Source organism: Schistocerca gregaria, chromosome 5 (assembly GCF_023897955.1).
Source record: "Schistocerca gregaria isolate iqSchGreg1 chromosome 5, iqSchGreg1.2, whole genome shotgun sequence".
Classification (NCBI taxonomy): domain Eukaryota; kingdom Metazoa; phylum Arthropoda; class Insecta; order Orthoptera; family Acrididae; genus Schistocerca; species Schistocerca gregaria.
This window is the reverse complement of record NC_064924.1, coordinates 459,722,731-459,743,319: the sequence shown is the minus strand read 5'-3', so window position 1 is coordinate 459,743,319 and position 20,589 is coordinate 459,722,731. Positions and strand designations below refer to the sequence as shown.

Genomic DNA, 20,589 nt, shown 5'->3' with positions numbered 1-20,589 from the left:
TTAGGTTAGGTTAGGTAACGTATTTAAATTTTCTTTATATGCTCCAATTATGTCTTGTGAATGTAAAATAATTGGCTCATAGTGTGTGGGATGACTACAGTGCTACACAGTTGCATATACCTATAGTGTAATGTAAAACATGTAAAACACTTCAACAGCAATCAATTTAGTGAACAAATTAACTAACTTCCTTGTTTATAGGTGCATTCTAACAAAAATTTGCCTTCCTACTTCTAGACACAAACAAGGCATATTCCACAGACAGACAGACAGACAGACAGACAGACAGACAGACAGACAGACAGACAGACAGACAGGGAGGGAGGGAGGGAGGGAGGGAGGGAGGGAGGGAGGGAGGGAGGGAGGGAGGGAGGGACCTGCCAGTATTTGCTCTGCAATATAAAGAATATGAAAAACATGTCACTGTGGTCAAAAATCTTTAAAATGCAAGTAAATGATTATGAAAAACCAGCACTGACAAACATTTCTTATCGATATTAGAAACTAAGTATTAACAGTAATCACACCACTGCATTTAAATTGCTTAGGCTAAGTTACTGTCCCCAATAATAAAGGCATTTGTAAAACACATGGAAAAAAATATTTGCTTAACTTTCTCAGACAAATCATTTAGAACAATTTTGTACTTCTACAGACCCAAGGTGTACTTTCTACTGTGTCATTTTATCACTCCCTACAAATAATGATTGATAAAAGTTATATTTTAGAAAGCCAATTGCAATTTCCAATATTGCATGGACGAAAATATCTGGCTATATTACTAATCAATTTGCTACCACAAAACTCATTTGGTATTCACAGTTTAAAGTTTGTTTCACATACTCTACCAAATTACTACCTCTCAATGTAGCCGAGACCTCACTCAGACTGTGATACAGATTAATCTGTCACCATAACCAATATTTAGGGAGCAGTAAGGGAGTGACGTTCCAGTATCACACTTTAACCCAACATTCAATACAATCACCAAATTTATAAATTTATTGCAGACAATAACTTTGTTTCAACTGTCATCCCAATTTTAAGTCCCATAGTGAAATAAGGAAGCAAAAGCTGGGATTACACTAACTGGAAACAGTTGAAATGAAACTGTCAAAAGCAAGAAAACAAGGCATGTAAAACTGTTCAATAAGTAAATGCGTCATCTCATTATTTACACTAAGACAATTGTCAATGCAAAGGTGATAAAGAAATACTGATTATACAGGACACTACATCTAAAATAATATAACTACTGGACAAATCATTTTATCAGTAAACTTTTTTCTCGAATCAAGTAGTGCCCCAATAAATTACCAACGTTTAAAAACAAATTTACATACAAATAATTTTTACAGCTTCAGCCCTTCATCAACATCTGAATACCAGTATCAAACTGGTTACTGTGACAACCTGTATGTAAGCAGGTATGTTTATAATCCAGCAATTTAAGTGCTAGCAATAATTGAAACAATGGTATGCAGAGAGAGGCAATATCTCAAACAACTGAAACAACGTTTTTTCTGCATATGCATTCAACAAAACTGGTCAAATCTTTATACAGCAACAGTTGAATGGAACACAGGAACTTTCATCACAAGGGCGACAGATTTAAAGGATTAAATTACAAATAAAGGATGAAAAATTTCTGAGTAACCTTTCTACATTAATATAAGAAATATAATTCAAAGTATCAACCCTTAATATTCATAGCTTTTCCCTTACAATTAAACTCACTAATGAAAAATTAATCATTCTGATGTCTACGGCACCAATGATCCCTGACAAAAAATCCTCTTAGATGAAAACATCCACAGCTGCAAAATGGTTACAAAATTACAACCTAAATTCTCAGTATCTCATTAATAATGCTCAAATAGTGAGATACTCCAAGGTTTAACACAGTATCTAAGTCTCATCCGCAATATCTCCACAGTCTAGTGGGATGCTATCTGTCAATGAAAAAGGCCTCAGGCAATAAAACAAAAACAATCTACAGGATCATTGAACAGCCATCACATGCATAAAATTTATAATTACAGATTTCGTTGTGGCCTTTTATGCCATTTAGAATGAATATAAATTTTAATATCAACCATTTCACTGTGCATTGCTCTCTAGAAAACCACATCAATCAACAACGAACTTTCTTGAATTACGAGTTACATTATGTTAAGCCTCTTAGGTCGCACTGGCTAAACTTGACATGAAAGCCAAACACACAAAAATATTAGTCTAGTGCAAGCTATATCTCCCATAACTATTGCAACCCCTCCACAATTACACAAGCCAGTGAAATCACCAAATACAGCCAAACTGTTTAGCATTTTCACATCCCACAATAAACAAAAGCCACAATACAGGTGTAAACTTCATAATCCCCAATCATTTCCACTTAACTGCAGAAGCTACATATGAAAATGCTCACTGATGCAACTACCAACTACATACACACCTTCAAAGAATCAAACCACTGCTGAAGTTCCATGGAATCAAATGCAAAATAATCACTATCTAAAATGTTTCGTTCACTGAGCCTCAAGTATTATGAATGTCTGCTGCACAACACATTTCCTGCAGTGCTCAATTTCCTCGCCACTAAGACTTGATGTTCCCAATGAGAAGTGTACACATCCTAATTACTTACCTTCAGTAACTCGTATAAGTAGTATCTGATGTCATAGTCTGTTAATGTCTGATATAACTGTTTGAAGTCCGTATTATTAACATGTTCAAATATGAGGGCAGGCGTTCTTGAAACTGGATCTTTCACAACAGCTTGTAAGGTGATGATATTCGTTCCACCTCTCAGATTCTCTAAAATCTTGATCTCTCGTTTTATTTTCTTCTTTTTCACTGGCTGAAAAAGTAAACAAACTTCCACAAAATGAACACGCAACTGGCAGGAATATTTTCTAAATTACTATTATACTTCTTGCGTAGAGGTAGCAGTAAAGTAATAAAGTTTAGGAAATGGGCAATAGCTAACGTACCAAAATCTATAAACACTAAGAAATAAATGGGAGATACAGGAATAGTGTACTCACGAGTAAAACACGATGAACATACTACGTCATTTACAATCTTGGGATTTACGACACTGTTACAAGTTAATGGTGTTCCTCCAATTGGAGCAATAACATTTAACCTAATTCATAATTATTACATATAATCCACTTACTTTCAGAATCTTCACGACACACTTTTCACTGTTTGTTACATTGATGGCTTCAAACACTTCACTGTATTTTCCACGGCCAAGCTTCCGTACCAACTGATAGTCATCCTGCTGCCTAAAAAATTAAAAATATCAGGTAATAATGAGCGAAACATACCGGTATCGCGCGCAGTAAACAAAAAACTTACCCCCAATCCACTACATATGCTTCATAGTCCCAATACTCTCGTGGTTTATGAGAATTTACATCAGTATACACACGTGCCCGACTAGGGAGAGACATTGTTGGGACCCAATGGATTTGGGCTCTCGAACAGCTTACACCTTTTACAACGCTATCCGCAACATATGAATGCAATAATGTTCCTGCAACATATGCATGTGAATACCAAAGTGAAATAACGTCGAAGATTTAGGGTAAGCCAATTCATTTCATTTAATGTATACAGTGTATATTCTGCGCTACATGATTCCTCTAAACAGAAAGTTATCTAAGGTTAAGTTAATTTCTTGTAGTGTGCAAACGAAGCGTTAACAACAGAGCTTTCCGCCTCATCTTAACTGAAATGCGCATCTGATCGTCTTCGCTCTTACCTAACCAAAAATTACTCTTATCTGACAGATTCCAGACGCAATCGCTCCGTGATACAACAGTAATTCCTATTTCTCATTTACAGCAGTTATCGAAGTCACTTATTAACATTTTGCAGTAGAACTACTTTGGTCGATAGCCCACAATTAAGAGACAAACCCATTTGTTAACTGAAGCAGCCACTGCCCTCCCATACCATCAAACGCCATTACTTGCGCCGTATCTCGTATTCGGTGGTACCATACAATATCCAGTACACCTTAACTTCCTACCTAAAACATTCCGGATCAAAATCTTGGTGCACTTATTAATGTGGAGACACTACACAGCTCAACAGTTACAAAATAACCCAAGAAAATTATCGTGTGTCCAGAGCACAGTCCCGTATTTAAAGACGAACCGGCTTCTCAAAGAGTAAAATCCAAGATGGCTCCTCACATCCCGCCACGGAAAACTGGGAAACGAGGTTCGGTGCACACATATCCTTACGTCTCGCCCAAGTTCTCTTACTTACAGAATTAACCGGTAGATGTCACTCTAATAGCACCTTTGCATCTCTATCCATAAAGATATTCCTCGCTAAAGTCCTTACACAAAATAATTACAAAGATGTCCATAATCAACGATGCTCAAAGAGATAGAGTTCTAGTTTGTCTCTTCGCCGATATTTTTACTTCGATAAGCAAAGAGGCGTTTTCTAAATTATACTAGCATTCTAGTACAACTCAGAAACTTGATTGTTTACTCACCAACACGATTGTTAGAGGTAATTATTATTTACGTTACAAATCAGTTCGCCGGAATCACAAACGTCTGCTACCTGTAATCATGTGTTCATAGTTCTAGGTTTAAGATAAGTTAGGACTCGCGAATAAACCGAATGAATTCTACAAGTCAGGTCGAAGAAACTGAACATGTGCTAGTATAAATGCAAAGATTTTCTTCCTAAATTAGTTTGGATTTCAACTAGCATAGCCTTTTGTTTTTGTTAAGTAAGGTGATATTTCGAAAGCAAATTGTAAACGGTTCTGAATTTTTATTTACCGCTTCGTTCAGGTTACATAAACTGACTTGAAGGGTTCCGTCCTGATTTTACTAATTCTTGACATGACATAAAAATTATGACGAAGTTTTTAGATAGTGGATCTTGTGTTGGCAGCACTGTTAAGGTAAATATACATTTACAGGTGTAAGGGTGTATAACAATGAATTTGGTAATAATGTTTTTGTTTTTATTTGGAGAGGCGATGTTTCTGTATGTCAGTGGTAGTGAATTGAAGCTTGATTATTGTTTTATTGCAGTAAATGCCTCGAAAGGAGAGACTAGTTTGGTGGTGTGTCTATTAAGAAATGGAATTTATTTTATGCGTGGTTGCAAATTCCTTCTCCCTGCGTATGGTCGCAGTAGACGCTTTTGGAAAATGTTAGAAGATCCTCCCACTTTCTCTGTGGAGCCGGTTTTATTTCCTGATAATGGCAGATTTTTTACTTCATGATCGTGTGAGGGAGCTGTGGATGCAGATTGATCAGTTACACCTCAGTTATCTTCAAACGGATGAAAGCTTGTATAAGTTAGAGCAACGAGAGAAACTCGAAGGTAATATTTAATAAGCCACCCGCCTTAATAAGTTTTTGTATTAATCCAACAAAATTGAGGAGATGAGGGTATGGCTTCTTTAACGATTTAGAAACCCAAAGAAAATTACCCGTTTCACATATTCTGTACAATATCTCACTCGCTGCACATTTTGCGCTAGGCATGTGTACTCATATGCCAGATCCCATTGTAACGCGCACTAACACCTTACAATTCAGCCCACTGAAAGGGAGAAAAAACAACAGGCAGAAAATATCACTGGTGTGTTAACATCTTTTAACAGAGCACAGAAAAGTGGAACATATTACTAATAAATATATGTATGCAATAACCTGTTTCCTCTCACCCCTCCCCACAAGAGGGAAGTGTAGATAATTTTTCCTTGTAGCAGTGTGTTGGTGAATATCTCAGTTAGTCTCAAATTGAAGAGGATTTCATGAGTTAACAAATGTACTGCAAAGCTGTGGTTTATTTTACAGCTGTTTAAAAAGACGCCTGCAAGAGTTATGTTCTTGAACTCCACATACCATTCTAATATTTTATTTTTTTCAATGAATACATTTTGCCTTTCTGAGGAATTATCCCACAATATCATCCCATAGGATGTCAGTGAATGAAAATATGTGGAATGTATTAACTTAGAGATTTGTGTGTTAACTTCATAGTTTTTCGAATAAGTGTTCATTGATATACATACGAAAGAACTTGGAACTTTTTACCTCTTTATGGAAACTAAATCCTAATTGGTGGAATATATTGTATAGTAAATATCTGGCTGAACAGGTATAAATGTTTTTTTCAGTAGAAAAGTAGTTTTAATCCAAAATGTGATTGACTAAAGTATCCCATTAATACTCAGGTGGGTGACAACGCTCCAGTACATTAGCCTTCTCAAAAAATTTGGAACATTATATTAGAAGAGCTGTAGCTGATGACATCTGTGGAGACATCTTTCTTGGGAGTTATTAGAATGTTGTGTATTTCAATATGTCTGAGGAAAATATCATATCAATAATGTGACTGAGAATGTAAATTATAGGACCTTTATTTTTCAGTGTCTCAATGAATATTTTGCAACTTCATACAAACTTTTACTTCTGAGAGTTCAGAAAATGTAATACTGTTTGTAGTATGAAAGTGCTTTGAGATCGTACCTTCCTCTGGCAATTCGCAAAAACATTTAATACCTCTTCAACAACTCACAAACATAATGGAAGCTTTTAACGTGACATTGACACTACCTAATATGTTACGTTATAACAAAATAATATAGATGCAAAATAAATATTGTCAGTATTCCATTCTCATTCTGTTTTAGTACACGTGGTGTTACATGCCACATCATCATGATGTTACAGGATGAAGCCAATATCCAGTGTCAGTAGGTTTATTTGGCCTGTATTTTGTAGAATTCGTTTTTTGTTAGGAAGGTATTTCAATACATATAGTGCTCTAATGTTTCCTGAAAGACCTCCTAGTATTGTACTTAATTTATTTTTAGAAATAGCCAAAAACTTATTAAGAAATTTTTCATTTAGAACTGGCACTAGCCTCATTGTAAACATCAACCTAGTCAACATTCTTTTGAGTTTTCCTGTAAAACTTTGTAGTTGATTTGCTGTTAATCACTCTCGTCATTTTCATTGAGTGTTTGTGCGTTGTACATGTAGTTAAGTTATGTAATATTACTTAATTGTCCATAATGATTTGATATTCCATTTACCACAGGATAGGGGTCTATTTATTTAATTTCTGTTGTATAAATATATTATCTATCAGTGCACAGTTACCTTGAGCTACTCAAGTATTGTAATTTACAATATTTAGAAACAAAGTTATAGGGTACCTCATTGGCTTCTCTTGCAGTTTATCAGAATACTTAAACACAGGAGTGTAAATTCCCAATGATACTAATATTTATATAGAAGTAAAGGAGACCGAATTGTAGAAGCATGCTCTAAATAGTCCCATCTACTTCACCTGGTCATCATATCAACATGACACTTTGCTGGATGTTAGTCTCCAACTCTCTGATGGCTCCATCCTTACATCTGTCAATGTCAAGTCCACTAATCCTAACAGTGTCTAAATTTTCACAGCTGTCACCCCTTCCACACAAAAATATTGCAGCCATTTCCCTTGGCCAGCTGTAAACTGCATACCAATTACTCCTGTAATCCTCCGGCACTCAATCTCTGTCAACCAACTGCACCCACACTTATCCAGCAGTTTTTGCTTCTCTGACATGTGACCCACGTCGCAGCCATGCCTCCAGGTCATTGTGCATTGCATAAACTCACCAGCTCCAGTACCTGTGTGTTGCATGTGTATCCTGTACTCCTGCTGCCACCCTCTGAGCTGCCAGCTATCCCTCCCCGTTCCTCTCCTCTTCCCGCTTCTTTCCCCCTCTATCCAACCCGTTTGACACAGCAGCTTATCCTAGTTCACCTGGCAAAAATTAGGATATGGCATATTACTCTTCCATAATTTCAATATGCAACTATACAGATGTTAGTTGTTTATAATCAGTTACCATTTGTGTGATGCACGAACAAGAAACTGGTACCTGAAAGCTGGTTATGCGTTATTTGAACTGTCGTAACATAATATGTTGCTATCCTTCGATGTAATACTTGAAAGTGTTGCATTTAGCTTTGGTTGTGTGTACCTTCATTTGTAATATTAGTAAATGGCATGCAACACTCTTAGATTTTAATAATCCTATTAAAATTTTCATCATCATTATCTTCTTTTACAGTTTCCAACCACTGATCGAGTGTGCTAGGGAACATCAGCCTCTCCCTATTTTATGGTTTTCCCGCTATTCTTCCATCTCCACTCTGTCCCAGTGTTCATCTCTCCTTGTCTTCCTGTAAAATCAAACAATGGCAAATCCAGGATGGAATGTAACAATGTTATGGAAAGGATATTTGCTGCTCACCATATCACGGAGATCCTGAGTTGCAGAAAGGCACAACAAAAAGACTGTCGCAAAGTTAGCTTTCAGCGGCTGGTGCCAGACTCAGTCAGTCAGCTGTAAGCTCTGGGCACACTTCAGTGGCCACCGTACAGTGCAGGCGTGGAACATTGGAATGGACATTTGGCTTTACCACCTGGATGGTAAAAACTACGTATCTGAAGGTGTACTCTGCACAGATGAGGTGCATAATGGTTGAAGTGGAGCAGTCATTAGGCAACCTCTGGGGAATATAAAATGATGATGATATTTGGTTTGTGGGGCACTCAACTGCGCAGTTATCAGCGCCCATACAAATTCCCAACCTTTGCTCAGTCCAGTCTCGCCACTTTCATGAATGATGATGAATTGATGCAGACGACACAAACACTCAGTCATCTCAAGGCAGGTGAAAATCTCTGACCCCACCGGGAATCGAACCCAGGACCCTGTGCTTGAGAAGCAAGAATGAGACCACGGGCTGTGGACTGGGGAATATAAGGTGTATCCTGGCAAATGGGGCTCTGTTTGGGTGTATCTCTGTTTCCCTAGGTGTTCATGGGTCTGATATGAAACCGTCAGACTTCCCCTTTCAGCTTCCAGTGGAATGCGTATTGACGGCCAAACTAACCAAAGGGCTGGTGTTGCCAGTTCTCTAGATACAGAAATTAATTCAAATACTTATGTTTCTAATAATAGAATGTATGCTACTAGACAGCATGTGCTTTTAATCGTTAAAAGGAAAGAGTGCAGATTTGAAAAAGTTTGCCTTTTCTGCATTCAAAAGAATTTTACAGAACATTGCTGGAACTTTAAAATCTTCGAAGTGATTGCGAAATTGTACACTGTTGGATAAAACTTCTAGCTCCCAACAAGCAACAACACTCCACCCTCCAGAGAGCTAAACGCGTAGGAATATGCAACTGAAACAAAGTTATACAACATGTTGAGCTACAGCAGAGGTGGTGTGTTCTGCAGAGATATTGTGGATATTTCTAAAGAGGAACTGAAAGATGAGTGGGCTCATGAAGGTGTGGTGTATGTGCAAAATATAATGAAACAGGTGGATAACAAACTGGTCTTATCAGTGTACTTAATCCTTACATCTCCTACGAAGTGTGTAAATTGTGCTGGGGATCACACTGTCTGTAATAGAGGCTTCAGTGTTTAATCTTGGAGAAAGGGAGATACAAGAGCTCAAGAAAACAAAGCATGTCCCTTATTGTGAGGCCAGAAAGAACCTTAAGTCTATGCAACTTCCCACTTTCAGTACTTCATTTGCTTCAGCACTTATGAAGCCTTTTGAAGAAGCTAACACCTTTACACAAAGGAAGGTAACTAGTGTCAGCACACTGTATTTGTCAGTGCAGTTGCGAAGGTGCTTAGCCTTAGACACAAAATCAGAAAAAGCCATACTTTCCGACATTATAGAGCTTAAGCTGCATGAAAAGGCAGACTGCAGCAAATAGTTCAGCACTACCGCTATCACTGCCATGTTTTTCCAATGTCTTCTCCTAACCTAAAGGGAAGCATCAATCAGACCATGTGAATCTGACATTTCTGATGATCAAGCTTTGCCGACAGGGTGGAATATAAAGCCTTCCGAGAGCAACCATTTAGATCCCAGACTAAGCTTCCATCCATTGTAGGATTTCCACCTCAGTAGAGGTACAGGGTGAAAGGAAAACATCACCAATGAAATGGCCTCCATACTATAGTAGAACATCAATGAGTTCAGGACACTTGCGTAAGAACTGAAACTCCTAATGCAGGGACATCCTCAGTGCTTGTGTTTACAGGAAATATATTTTAAAGTTACTGATCCTGTGTTACAAGGCTATACCTCCTCCACAAGGATTACCTGGCTGGGGAAAGACCTGAGGGAGGGGTAACTGTGGTTAACAATAACACAAACCTTTCGTCTGTTCTATGTCTGGTTATTATCTGCAGGCAGTTGCCATTGAAGCTTATGTGGTTTACAGGATCACAGGGGTGATAGATTCTGAGCGTCCCTCAGATTTTATTGAACAATTCCGCAACCATTTATTCTACAGTGAGACTTGAGTGCCTAGAACCTATTATGGGGCTCAACCTTTATGTGCTCCAGGGATTGAGATTTTGAGAACCTCATAATGCCTCGTGTGTGGTGTTGGTGTTGTCTTCAGTCCTGAGACTGGTTTGATGCAGCTCTCCATGCTACTCTATCCTGTGCAAGCTGCTTCATCTCCCAGTACCTACTGCAACCTACATCCTTCTGAATCTGCTTAGTGTATTCATCTCTTGGTCTCCCTCTACGATTTTTACCCTCCACGCTGCCCTCCAATGCTAAATTTGTGATCCCTTGATGCCTCAAAACATGTCCTACCAACCGATCCCTTCTTCTAGTCAAGTTGTGCCACAAACTTCTCTTCTCCCCAATCCTATTCAATACCTCCTCATTAGTTACGTGATCTACCCATCTAATCTTCAGCATTCTTCTGTAGCACGACATTTCGAAAGCTTCTATTCTCTTCTTGTCTAAACTAGTTGTCGTCCATGTTTCACTTCCATACATGGCTACACTCCAAACAAATACTTTCATAAACGACTTCCTGATACATAAATCTATATTCGATATTAACAAATTTCTCTTCTTGAGAAACGCTTTCCTTGCCATTGCCAGTCTACATTTTATATCCTCTCTACTTCGACCATCATCAGTTATTTTACTTCCTAAATAGCAAAACTCCTTTACTACTTTAAGTGTCTCATTTCCTAATCTAATTCCCTCAGCATCACCCGTTTTAATTTGACTACATTCCATTATCCTCGTTTTGTTTTTGTTGATGTTCATCTTATATCCTCTTTTCAAGACACTGTCCATTCCGTTCAACTGCTCTTCCAAGTCCTTTGCCGTCTCTGACAGAATTACAATGTCATCGGCGAACCTCAAAGTTTTTATTTCTTCTCCATGAAGTTTAATACCTACTCCAAATTTTTCTTTTGTTTCCTTTACTGCTTGCTCAATATACAGATTGAATAACATCGGGGAGAGGCTACAACTCTGTCTCACTCCTTTCCCAACCACTGGTTCCGTTTCATGCCCCTCGACTCTTATGACTGCCATCTGGTTTCTGTACAAATTGTAAATAGCCTTTCGCTCCCTGTATTTTACCCCTGCCACCTTCAGAATTTGAAAGAGAGTATTTCAGTCAACATTGTCAAAAGCTTTCTCTAAGTCTACAAATGCTAGAAACGTAGGTTTGCCTTTTCTTAATCTTTCTCCTAAGATAAGTCGTAAGGTCAGTAATGCCTCACGTGTTCCAACATTCCTACGGAATCCAAACTGATCCTCCCCGAGGTCCGCATCTACCAGTTTTTCCATTCGTCTGTCAAGAATTCGCGTTAGTATTTTGCAGCTGTGACTTATTAAACTGATAGTTCGGTAATTTTCACATCTGTCAGCACCTGCTTTCTTTGGGATTGTAATTAGTATATTCTTCTTGAAGTCTGAAGGTATTTCACCTGTCTCATACATCTTGCTCACCAGCTGGTAGAGTTTTGTCATGACTGGCTCTCCCAAGGCCGTCAGTAGTTCTAATGGAATGTTGTCTACTCCGGGGGCCTTGTTTCGACTCAGGTCTTTCAGTGCTCTGTCAAACTCTTCACGCAGTATCTTACCTCCCATTTCATCTTCATCTACATCCTCTTCCATTTCCATAATATTGTTCTCAAGTACATCGCCCTTGTATAAACCTTCTATATACTCCTTCCACCTTTCTGCCTTCCCTTCTTTGCTTAGAACTGGGTTGCCATCTGAGCTCTTGATATTCATACACGTGGTTCTCTTCTCTCCAAAGGTCTCTCTAATTTTCCTGTAGGCAGTATCTATCTTACCCCTAGAGAGATAATCTTCTACATCCTTACATTTGTCCTTTAGCCATCCCTGCTTAGCCATTTTCCACTTCCTGTCAATCTCATTTTTCAGACGTTTGTATTCCTTTTTGCCTGCTTCATTTACTCCATTTTTATATTTTCTCCTTTCATCAATTAAATTCAATATTTCTTCTGTTACCCAACGATTTCTAGCAGCCCTCGTCTTTTTACCTACTTTATCCTCTGCTGCCTTCACTACTTCATCCCTCAGAGCTACCCATTCTTCTTCAACTGTGTTTCTTTCCCCCATTGCTGCCAATTGTTCCCTTATGCTCTCCTTGAAACTCTGTACAACCCCTGGTTCTTTCAGCTTATCCAGATCCCATGTCCTTAAATTCCCACCTTTTTGCAGTTTCTTCAGTTTTAACCTACAGGTCATAACCAATAAATTGTGGTCAGAGTCCACATCTGCCCCTGGAAATGTCCAACAATTTAAAACCTGATTCCTAAATCTCTGTCTTACCATTATATAATCTATCTGATACCTTTTAGTATCTCCAGGATTCTTCCATGTATACAACCTTCTTTTATGTTTCTTGAGCCTCAGGAGCTGTGTAACGTCGAAGTGGGCAATCCCATTCATTTTAACATTGCTACTGGGTCATTCTCATTCATGGAACTCTCTTTCTTTCTGCTTCGCAGCCCTTGCAGATTCTACTCAGTGGCAGGTTACTGATGACCTTCATTCCAGTGACCATTACCCACTCTGTATTCACCTGCCAGATGGAGCAGTCCTTGACTGGAAGCTGCGAAGTTGATTGATCAGAGGAGCTAATGGAAAGTTGTTCAGCCATCTGGGTTTGTTTGAACAAAGAGACAGTATTCAGGAAGCAGGGAACTGCATCACACATCGGTTTCACCACACCTCTGGCTTATCCACCCTGTAGTCCTCACGTCATCTTCGAAGGCAGCCTATGCCTCGGTGAACTGACAAGTACTGCTGAGCAATTTGGGTCTGGGTCTGGCGTGCTGCTCTGTGACAGTTTTTAAGTGCCTCTAAATAGCATAAAAACTCCCAACTTTTTAAAGTCAAAGCTCTTTGTATAATCAAGGAGTGAAAGATAAATGCATGGCATGTGTTTGGTCCACATGTTCTATGAACGAATAGGAAGCCACCAGTCCTGGTAAAAGCAGTTTCTTACCTATAGCACCAGTGTTGAAGCAGAGTCGTCTCCTAACTGCACCTGAAGACATCGCCCATGCATCAGCAGAACATTTTGGGTTGACTACTGCCTTTGCCAACCAGGATCCAGCGTTCTTACACTACCAAGGAGAAGGCTGAGTTGGACTTAAGGTACACCAATTTTTAGTCATGCAACTGTCCTTTCTCCATGTGGGAGGTGGTTTTGGCTCTGTATGAGTCTCGTGATACTGTGCTTGGTCACGAGCAAATCTGGTGCAGCATGATGCAAAACTTGCCAACAGCATCAAAAGAAATCTCATATAATGTTTTAATTCCCTCTGGCAGACAGGGCAATTTCCAAACTCATGCAGGGATGCAATTTTAATATCTCTCCTCAAATCAATAAAGGACCGAATGTGTCAATAGCTAAGGGAACATCACCGTAATAAGCTGCGTAGAAAAGGCCGTGGAGCGAATGGTCAACCATCATTTGGCGTGGATGTATGTGACCAGGCAGCTCCTTAGCCACTATGATGTGGATTCAAGAGAAATCACTCCTCTGTCGACAACCTGACCTTGCTAGGGGCGGCTATCCAGCAAGCTTTCATAAGTAAACAGCATTGTATAGGGATATTCTCTGACATAAGGCGTATGATCTAATTGGAGGTACAATATTCCCTGGACAGGTCCTCCAGTGGGGCTTTTGTGGCCCCTCCCCATATTAATTCATTCCTTCTTATCTTAACACTTTTTAGATACTGACTTGGCGATGCCCTGTCAAGTAGTTTTGAGCAGGAGAACGATGTTCTTGAGGGAATTGGTAACCTCTTTGCCATACCTATAAACAGCATACCATACACAGTAACATGTTCTGTGCAGTGCTCGTTATTTGTGGACAGTTTTGCCATTTATTGTTCTACCTCTGGTTTCTGGACCTCACTTTTCATTTCGAACTGCCATGGCTACCACACCTAAAAGACTTGAAGGCAAGGGTGCAGAAAACACTTAAAAGTGCCTTAGCCACATGTCTTGGAGAGCATACAGGGCACTACTGCCGAATTTTAAAGAGCTTTTGCGTGATTGCGACTTGACTTTGGGTGCATAGTGCACAAATCAGCAAGACCTTACTGAAGGTCATTGAAGATATACACCGTGAGGGGATCAGGCTGGCTATGAGTGCTAACAGGACCAACCCGACAGCCTGAATTTGTGATGAGGCTGGGGAACTGCCATTCACCATCCAGTGGCATTCCTTGTGATGCATCAAGCATAAAAGTTTTTTTTTCTTTTTCTGCTTCCAATTCACCAGCATACCATACTGTTGTTCGTCCAGCGATGGAACACCTTTTCTCCTATTGTCAATGAGCAACAAGGCTGTACATGATGTGCATGAAGTATGTTCTGCAGTCACTTGGTGTGGAGCTAATACAAACCCAAATCCAGCATTTTAGCAAACTTCCTCCTTGGTTACTGCAGAAGCCCAGAATAATTTTAGATTTAATGCAATATAGGGGAGGCTGCACTCCTGCGTCTGTTTCTAATACCATATTTTATGACATTTTAAATGATCACCAAAACTGTACAGCTGTATTCATAGATTGAGTTAAAGAGGGGTCTCTATTGATTGCTTTGTTGTTTTCCCTGATTGTGTCCTGAAGATCCTGTTGCCCCAAGACATCACTGTTGTTGTGAAATTATATGCAATCTTATGGTCCCTGGAGGAGAGGAGATTTTGTGCAGATGCTAAATTCCTCACATGTTCAGACTACCTGAGCACCCTTCACACTGGTACCTAGCAGATAATGTAGTCCAAGATAACCGGGATTCCCTTCTCCACCTAGAGAGGCTGGGGTAGGAGGTGACTTTCTGCTGGGTAATAATAATAATAATGGCGTGTGACGAGGGCCTCCTGTTGGGTAGACCGCTCGCTTGGTGCAAGTCTTTCGATTTGATGCCACTTCGGCGACTTGTGCGTCTCGATGGGGATGAAATAATGATGACTAGGACAACACAACACCCAGTCCCTGAGCAGAGAAAATCTCCGACCCAGCCAGGAATCAAACCCAGGCCCTTAGGATTGACAGTCTGTCGCACTGACCACTCAGCTATCGGGGGCGGACACTTTCTGCTGGGTGCCAGGGCAACCATGCTGGGTGCCAGGGCAACAAACTGGCAGATGTAGAAGGCAAGGAGGTGTGGCGTGAGCCTCAGTTCAGTGTGCCATTCCCTTACAAGCTATGGCTTTATTGATTAGGTCAGTGGTGTTCTGTGACATACTGACATAGATGTGGAGCCATGGCAACTCCAGTGCCACGGTCAGATGCACTAGGTTCCTGAGTCGAGGATCCATGGCACGAACAGCTTGTTCAAGGTGGTCCCACAGATTCTCGATTGGGTTTAAATCCAGGAAGTTTCGTAGCCAGGGGAGTATGGTAAATTGTCCTGGTGGTGGATGCAGTGTGCCAAAGAAAAACAAACTGAACGTAGAGCTTGACCTGGTCCCCAAGAATAGATGCATATTTGTGTTAATCCATTGTGCCTTCCAGAATGACGAGATCACCCAGCGAATGCTGTGGGAACAGTTCTCCTTCGGCCTGGGCCCTTCCAGCCATTGTTACAGGGTGTTTGCTTTCAGACATTTCACACTGTACACGCAAATGGCCATCTGCCCAGCGGAGCATAAAACGTGAGTCATCAGAAAATGCCACCTGTTGCCACTCAGTGTACATCTGGTTGTAGTATTGGCATGCAAAGTTGGAGTGAGTGCTTGAACCAGGCACTAGCTGTGGAGTCCTACGGATAGCAAGATTCTCTTAATGATCAATGAGGAGACACTGTTGATTTTCCCTTTGTGCATCTGAGTGGTCAGTTGCTCAACTGTTGCATGTCTATTCACCCATTCATGTCTCCACAGCCATCATTCACCACTGTCATCTATGGCCAATGGTACATCACAGGTGCCTCAGCGCCAGTTTAGGCTGCATCATGTTGCCATGCGTGGTATACTTTAACCACAGTGCAATGCGAACAGTTTACAAACTTGGCCGTTTCACAAATGCTTTCCCCCTTGACCTGAATGACAATGGTCATGCCCTTGTAGACATCAGATAAATCACTTGGTTTGCACATTGGGTCAAGGGTTACATTGTTTTCCACATCCCCCTGACATGCTTTACATACCATCCACTGCAAGTGCTGCCATGAGCCGTCCGTGAGTTGTTATTGCATGTTGATATCAAATGCAGATGCTGGTCACATTAATGTGACTCGACCATTTGGAGTGAAAACAAATATTAACATAGAAAATTTTATTACAATTTTGACAAAGTTATTTTAGTTCTGTGTGGCAAATAAGTAATTAACTATTCCTTATATTGGCACTCAGAAAAAAATCAGCAACAATCGAGATATTTACCCATACTGAAACTATTTTCTTTCCCTTTTTTATAATATGGTAATAAAAACTGTTTTACTGAAAAATTCTTTTCATGTGTCACTCACATAAAAACACGCGCGTCAGATATGTACCTGCGTAAGATCACAATCCCTGGCCTAATTCTACAACCAACAAGAATTTTTATATTTTATTTTGGTATTGCAGTACACAATTAACCACATTTTATGTTTTGTAAATTGAAACTTTTTCTCTTGTCTCTCAGTGCATTTTTGTAGACTGAGAAAGATCTCTTCACAGTGCAATAGGTCAGTGGTGCATAGTTCATCGATGCAATTGCTCGTGGCTCCTAGCACACTCAGCCTTCGAACTTCTCCCCACTTTCTTCATATCTGGATTTACTCAGAAGAATATTCCTGAACCATGTATTTCCTCCACATAGATTTGCATGTCTGAGATAATGCATACAGATCTTTCAGTGGTAGAGATATGGACTCTAGGGACCTGAAATTGCCTCAGGTAGATGGTGAAAGTGAGCTCTAAAAAATGAGAACGATGCAACAAGCTTGTTATTCTCAAGGGATGCCTTGACTTTTTTAATAAGAGATGTTTTAATAGAGTGAAGTGTGTCTACTACCTCTTTGACCTCTTGGTAGCATTTGACAGAATATAAGGCTATCAAGAGCCAGGTGCACCAACATAAAGGTATAGGTTCAGGTAGGAGGGGCATGTTTGGAGCTATTTTCTTTAAGGTATGAATGTGAGCGGGAGCTTTGAGAAATACTCTGACCAGCATGAAAAATGCAACACTTCAATTTCTTACAAAAACTGAAATTTATTTTAAATTTATGGCACTAATCCACTAACTTATTATGGAATATTGTGGTACAGTCCCACTTAAGTGTCCAATGATGAGAAAAGAAGGACAATCATAAACAAATGTAACAAATTAAGCCAGAGATGCACACTTCAAGGAAATTTTGAGTAAACCCAGGAAGGTAATGTGTGCCCGTTTTGATGTTATACACTTTGCAATTACTTCACAGACCTTGGAGATGACCTCTGAGACCTATGTTTACATCTTCAAAAGCTTTTATTGCCACCTCTTGTACAAGTGATGGCATTCAGCCTTTCAGGCATGCTCCTGATTAATGCAGTAATGTCCTGTTGATGATTCATATCCCATTCTGCCAGGAGGGCATTCCATAGGTCCTGTAGAGTCTCTGGATAATGCTGACGGGCTCTTCTCCCCAGCCGGTCCCAAACATGCTCAATAGGATTCAAATCAGGGCCTTGACCAGGCCAACCTGTAGCATGAATCCTCCTTTCACCCAAGAACTCTTTCACAATTCTCACAAGGTGGGAGTGCATTGTCATGCATTAGTGTAAATCATCACCAATAAATGGAGTGAAAGGCACAACATGCTCCAGAAGGATTTCTTCCACATACTGATGTGCAGTAAAGCTCTCATGCTTCACAAAGACCAAATCTGTCCTTGCAACTGTATTGATTCCTGCCCACACCATCACAGAATCACCCTGTAAAGGCATCCTGGATGAGAAAGTGCAAGGGGAATACCTTCCCCTGGCCTTCTCCAAACCTCTCTCCTCTCTGAGATGATCAGAGGCCAAATCGTGACTCATCGGTGAACAACACTTGATCCCATTGTTGTACTGCCCAGCCAAGATGTTCCCTTGCGAATGTAGTTGAGCTGTGCAATGCTCTCTGGTGAGGTCCAGACCTGTAGCAGGTCCTCTGGACTGAAGATTCACTTCTTCCGGTCTTCTTAAAATGTTTCCCTCACTAACATTGACCCCTCAAACTTGATGGAGTCGATTTCATGCTTCAGTAATGGTGGTGTGATAGTTGCAGAGAACTTGAAGTTTTGAGAAGCGGTCATCTCTCTCTGATGTTTCTCTTCTTGGGCCTCATCTCCTTGCAATGTCTTCAGTTTCCCTGTAACTTTTGTACAGTTGAGGAAATCGTGGAAGGTATAGTCCTCAACACTTATGCAATGTAATGCCTGCCACGGCCATTTTCCACCAAAGCCACTTCATTCGCATCTTGTTCAGGGCTTAGCAGCATGTTTACTCCAGGAAGCTGATTATGACAGTCATGAAAGATCCTGAAAGGAGAAGAATTCAGGGTACAGCAGCAAGTGCTACAAGAGTGGGAAAACATTATTCTCTCACATTCGGTGATGTGTTTTCCAAGTTGCACAGGAAGCAGCAGTTGAGGCTAGTGCAATAAACAATCAACACTTCATTGTTTGCTCGCAAAGCAATGCCAATAACATACCCAACCTCAAAAAATTGGTTGAAGTTCTTCTCTTTGATTAAGTAAATAATTACGCAATGATATGCATCATTTATTGGGTGTTGCATTTTTCGTGCCAGTCAGTATACTTTATTAACAAAAGAAATCATACTGCTAACTCCAGGAAAATTATGAGTACTTTTGATTTCCTGTGCCAGACAGAACAGGACGTGGGTAAGGCAGGTGCAGTGGACCACAGTGGGATAGAATTCTTTCAGTGTTGCTTCTGCTGTCACCAATAGCAAAAATTTGTCATCCCTATCTTCTGGCCATAGAATGTGTAGGACATCACTCACTGTGCCAACCGCAGTACTGCGATTTGTGAGTAAGTGCAGTTTTCTTGGTGCTGAGGAATCTAATTTCCCCATCACAGCATTAGCTATAAACTTCTAGTTGTCTTGTTGACTGAAAGCCAAATATAGTGGTATCAATGCCTTTTTGAATATCAGCAATACCCTTTTCATACAGCTGTTTCGAATAATTTTTATGCAGTGTCGACTGATGTGGTAAATGCCACCTCTGTCACACTGCGGGAACCCCATCTTTAGTATATTCTCTTGCACATTAGCTGCCACTGAACTAGTCATAAAGGAAATTAATGATTGAATCTGTTGTTTGTTCTTCTCCCTAGTGACGCTCATACAGTTAGCTGTGAAATCTTTGTGTTGAAAGAAATGTGATTTTTGATCATGGCTTAACTAAAATTGAAACAAAAGAAAATGGCAGTAACTAAAAAATAAGAACATGATCATGTAAAATATCAACTTCAATTGAATCACAAATGCATGTCAGTGAAGTAATTTTAAATTTCGATTCCAAAATCTGAGGTCAAAGACTAGCAAGAAGACTGGTATATAAAATGAATGATAAAAATAACCTGTGCTCATGTACTTGTTTTTGAAATGCTTGACAAAAAATTACTCTGATGTCGGTTGTGAAATTGGAATCTTCCCCAGTCCACTTCCGGAAAAGACCAGTTTTTGACGATTTCTGTTTAGGGATGACAAAATTACACTTAAAGTGTAGTACTTGATGCAAGTCAACACAGCAAGCAACTTTACTTTGTAACTACAAAACTAGACAGACTCAAGTGTCACCTATTTGTTCCTTTAATATACTTCTCTCTTGTTGGACAGCATGTAAGTAAAGGTTCGCAGGGTTCGTCACAACACAGTGACATGTAGAGGTATTCTCATAGTGGCAATGCATCATATGCAGTGTTGATTTCAGTGCAGGCATATACACTGTGCAGCAGAATTAAAGGATCACTTTTTTGAAACCTCATAATTGTCTCCCATTGTGGTGCATAAGTTTGAAATTTGGCCCAAAAAGTCTACAATCTTGCTCTGTAATGATGCAAAAGCAGGTGCCCTGTGTCATCACCATCAAGGTCGAAGTTGCTTCAGACCGCAAGGTGTCAACACGTGAAAAAAAGACCAGCGCTCAGAAGTTCATAGGGCATGTAAAGATGTCTCATTAGTACCAAACGTCACAATTCTTCCCAACACCAGTGTGGA

The 20,589-nt window shown here is 39.9% G+C and overlaps 2 protein-coding genes across 6 annotated transcripts in view; one reads left to right on the top strand and one right to left on the bottom strand.

The window, feature by feature from the left end:
- The window catches only part of LOC126273109 (casein kinase II subunit alpha), a 59,151-nt gene extending 54,492 nt beyond the window's left edge, over nucleotides 1-4,659 (bottom strand). Inside the window, exons 1-4 of one of the 4 annotated variants that reach the window (XM_049976558.1) lie at nucleotides 4,520-4,659; nucleotides 3,367-3,544; nucleotides 3,182-3,293; nucleotides 2,648-2,860 (exon numbers count right to left, since the gene is read on the bottom strand). In XM_049976558.1, coding sequence (XP_049832515.1) covers nucleotides 2,648-2,860; nucleotides 3,182-3,293; nucleotides 3,367-3,461 — 420 coding nt within the window. In that variant the 5' untranslated portion in view covers nucleotides 3,462-3,544; nucleotides 4,520-4,659. Of the gene's footprint in view, nucleotides 1-2,647; nucleotides 2,861-3,181; nucleotides 3,294-3,366; nucleotides 3,545-3,772; nucleotides 4,345-4,519 lie in introns of those variants that run through there. The other 3 variants (XM_049976556.1, XM_049976555.1, XM_049976557.1) reach the window with 3 other exon arrangements.
- The window catches only part of LOC126273108 (protein tamozhennic), a 73,235-nt gene continuing 57,209 nt past the window's right edge, over nucleotides 4,564-20,589 (top strand). Inside the window, exons 1-2 of one of the 2 annotated variants that reach the window (XM_049976553.1) lie at nucleotides 4,564-4,939; nucleotides 5,073-5,367. In XM_049976553.1, coding sequence (XP_049832510.1) covers nucleotides 5,244-5,367 — 124 coding nt within the window. In that variant the 5' untranslated portion in view covers nucleotides 4,564-4,939; nucleotides 5,073-5,243. Of the gene's footprint in view, nucleotides 4,985-5,072; nucleotides 5,368-20,589 lie in introns of both variants that reach the window. The other variant, XM_049976552.1, reaches the window with a different exon arrangement.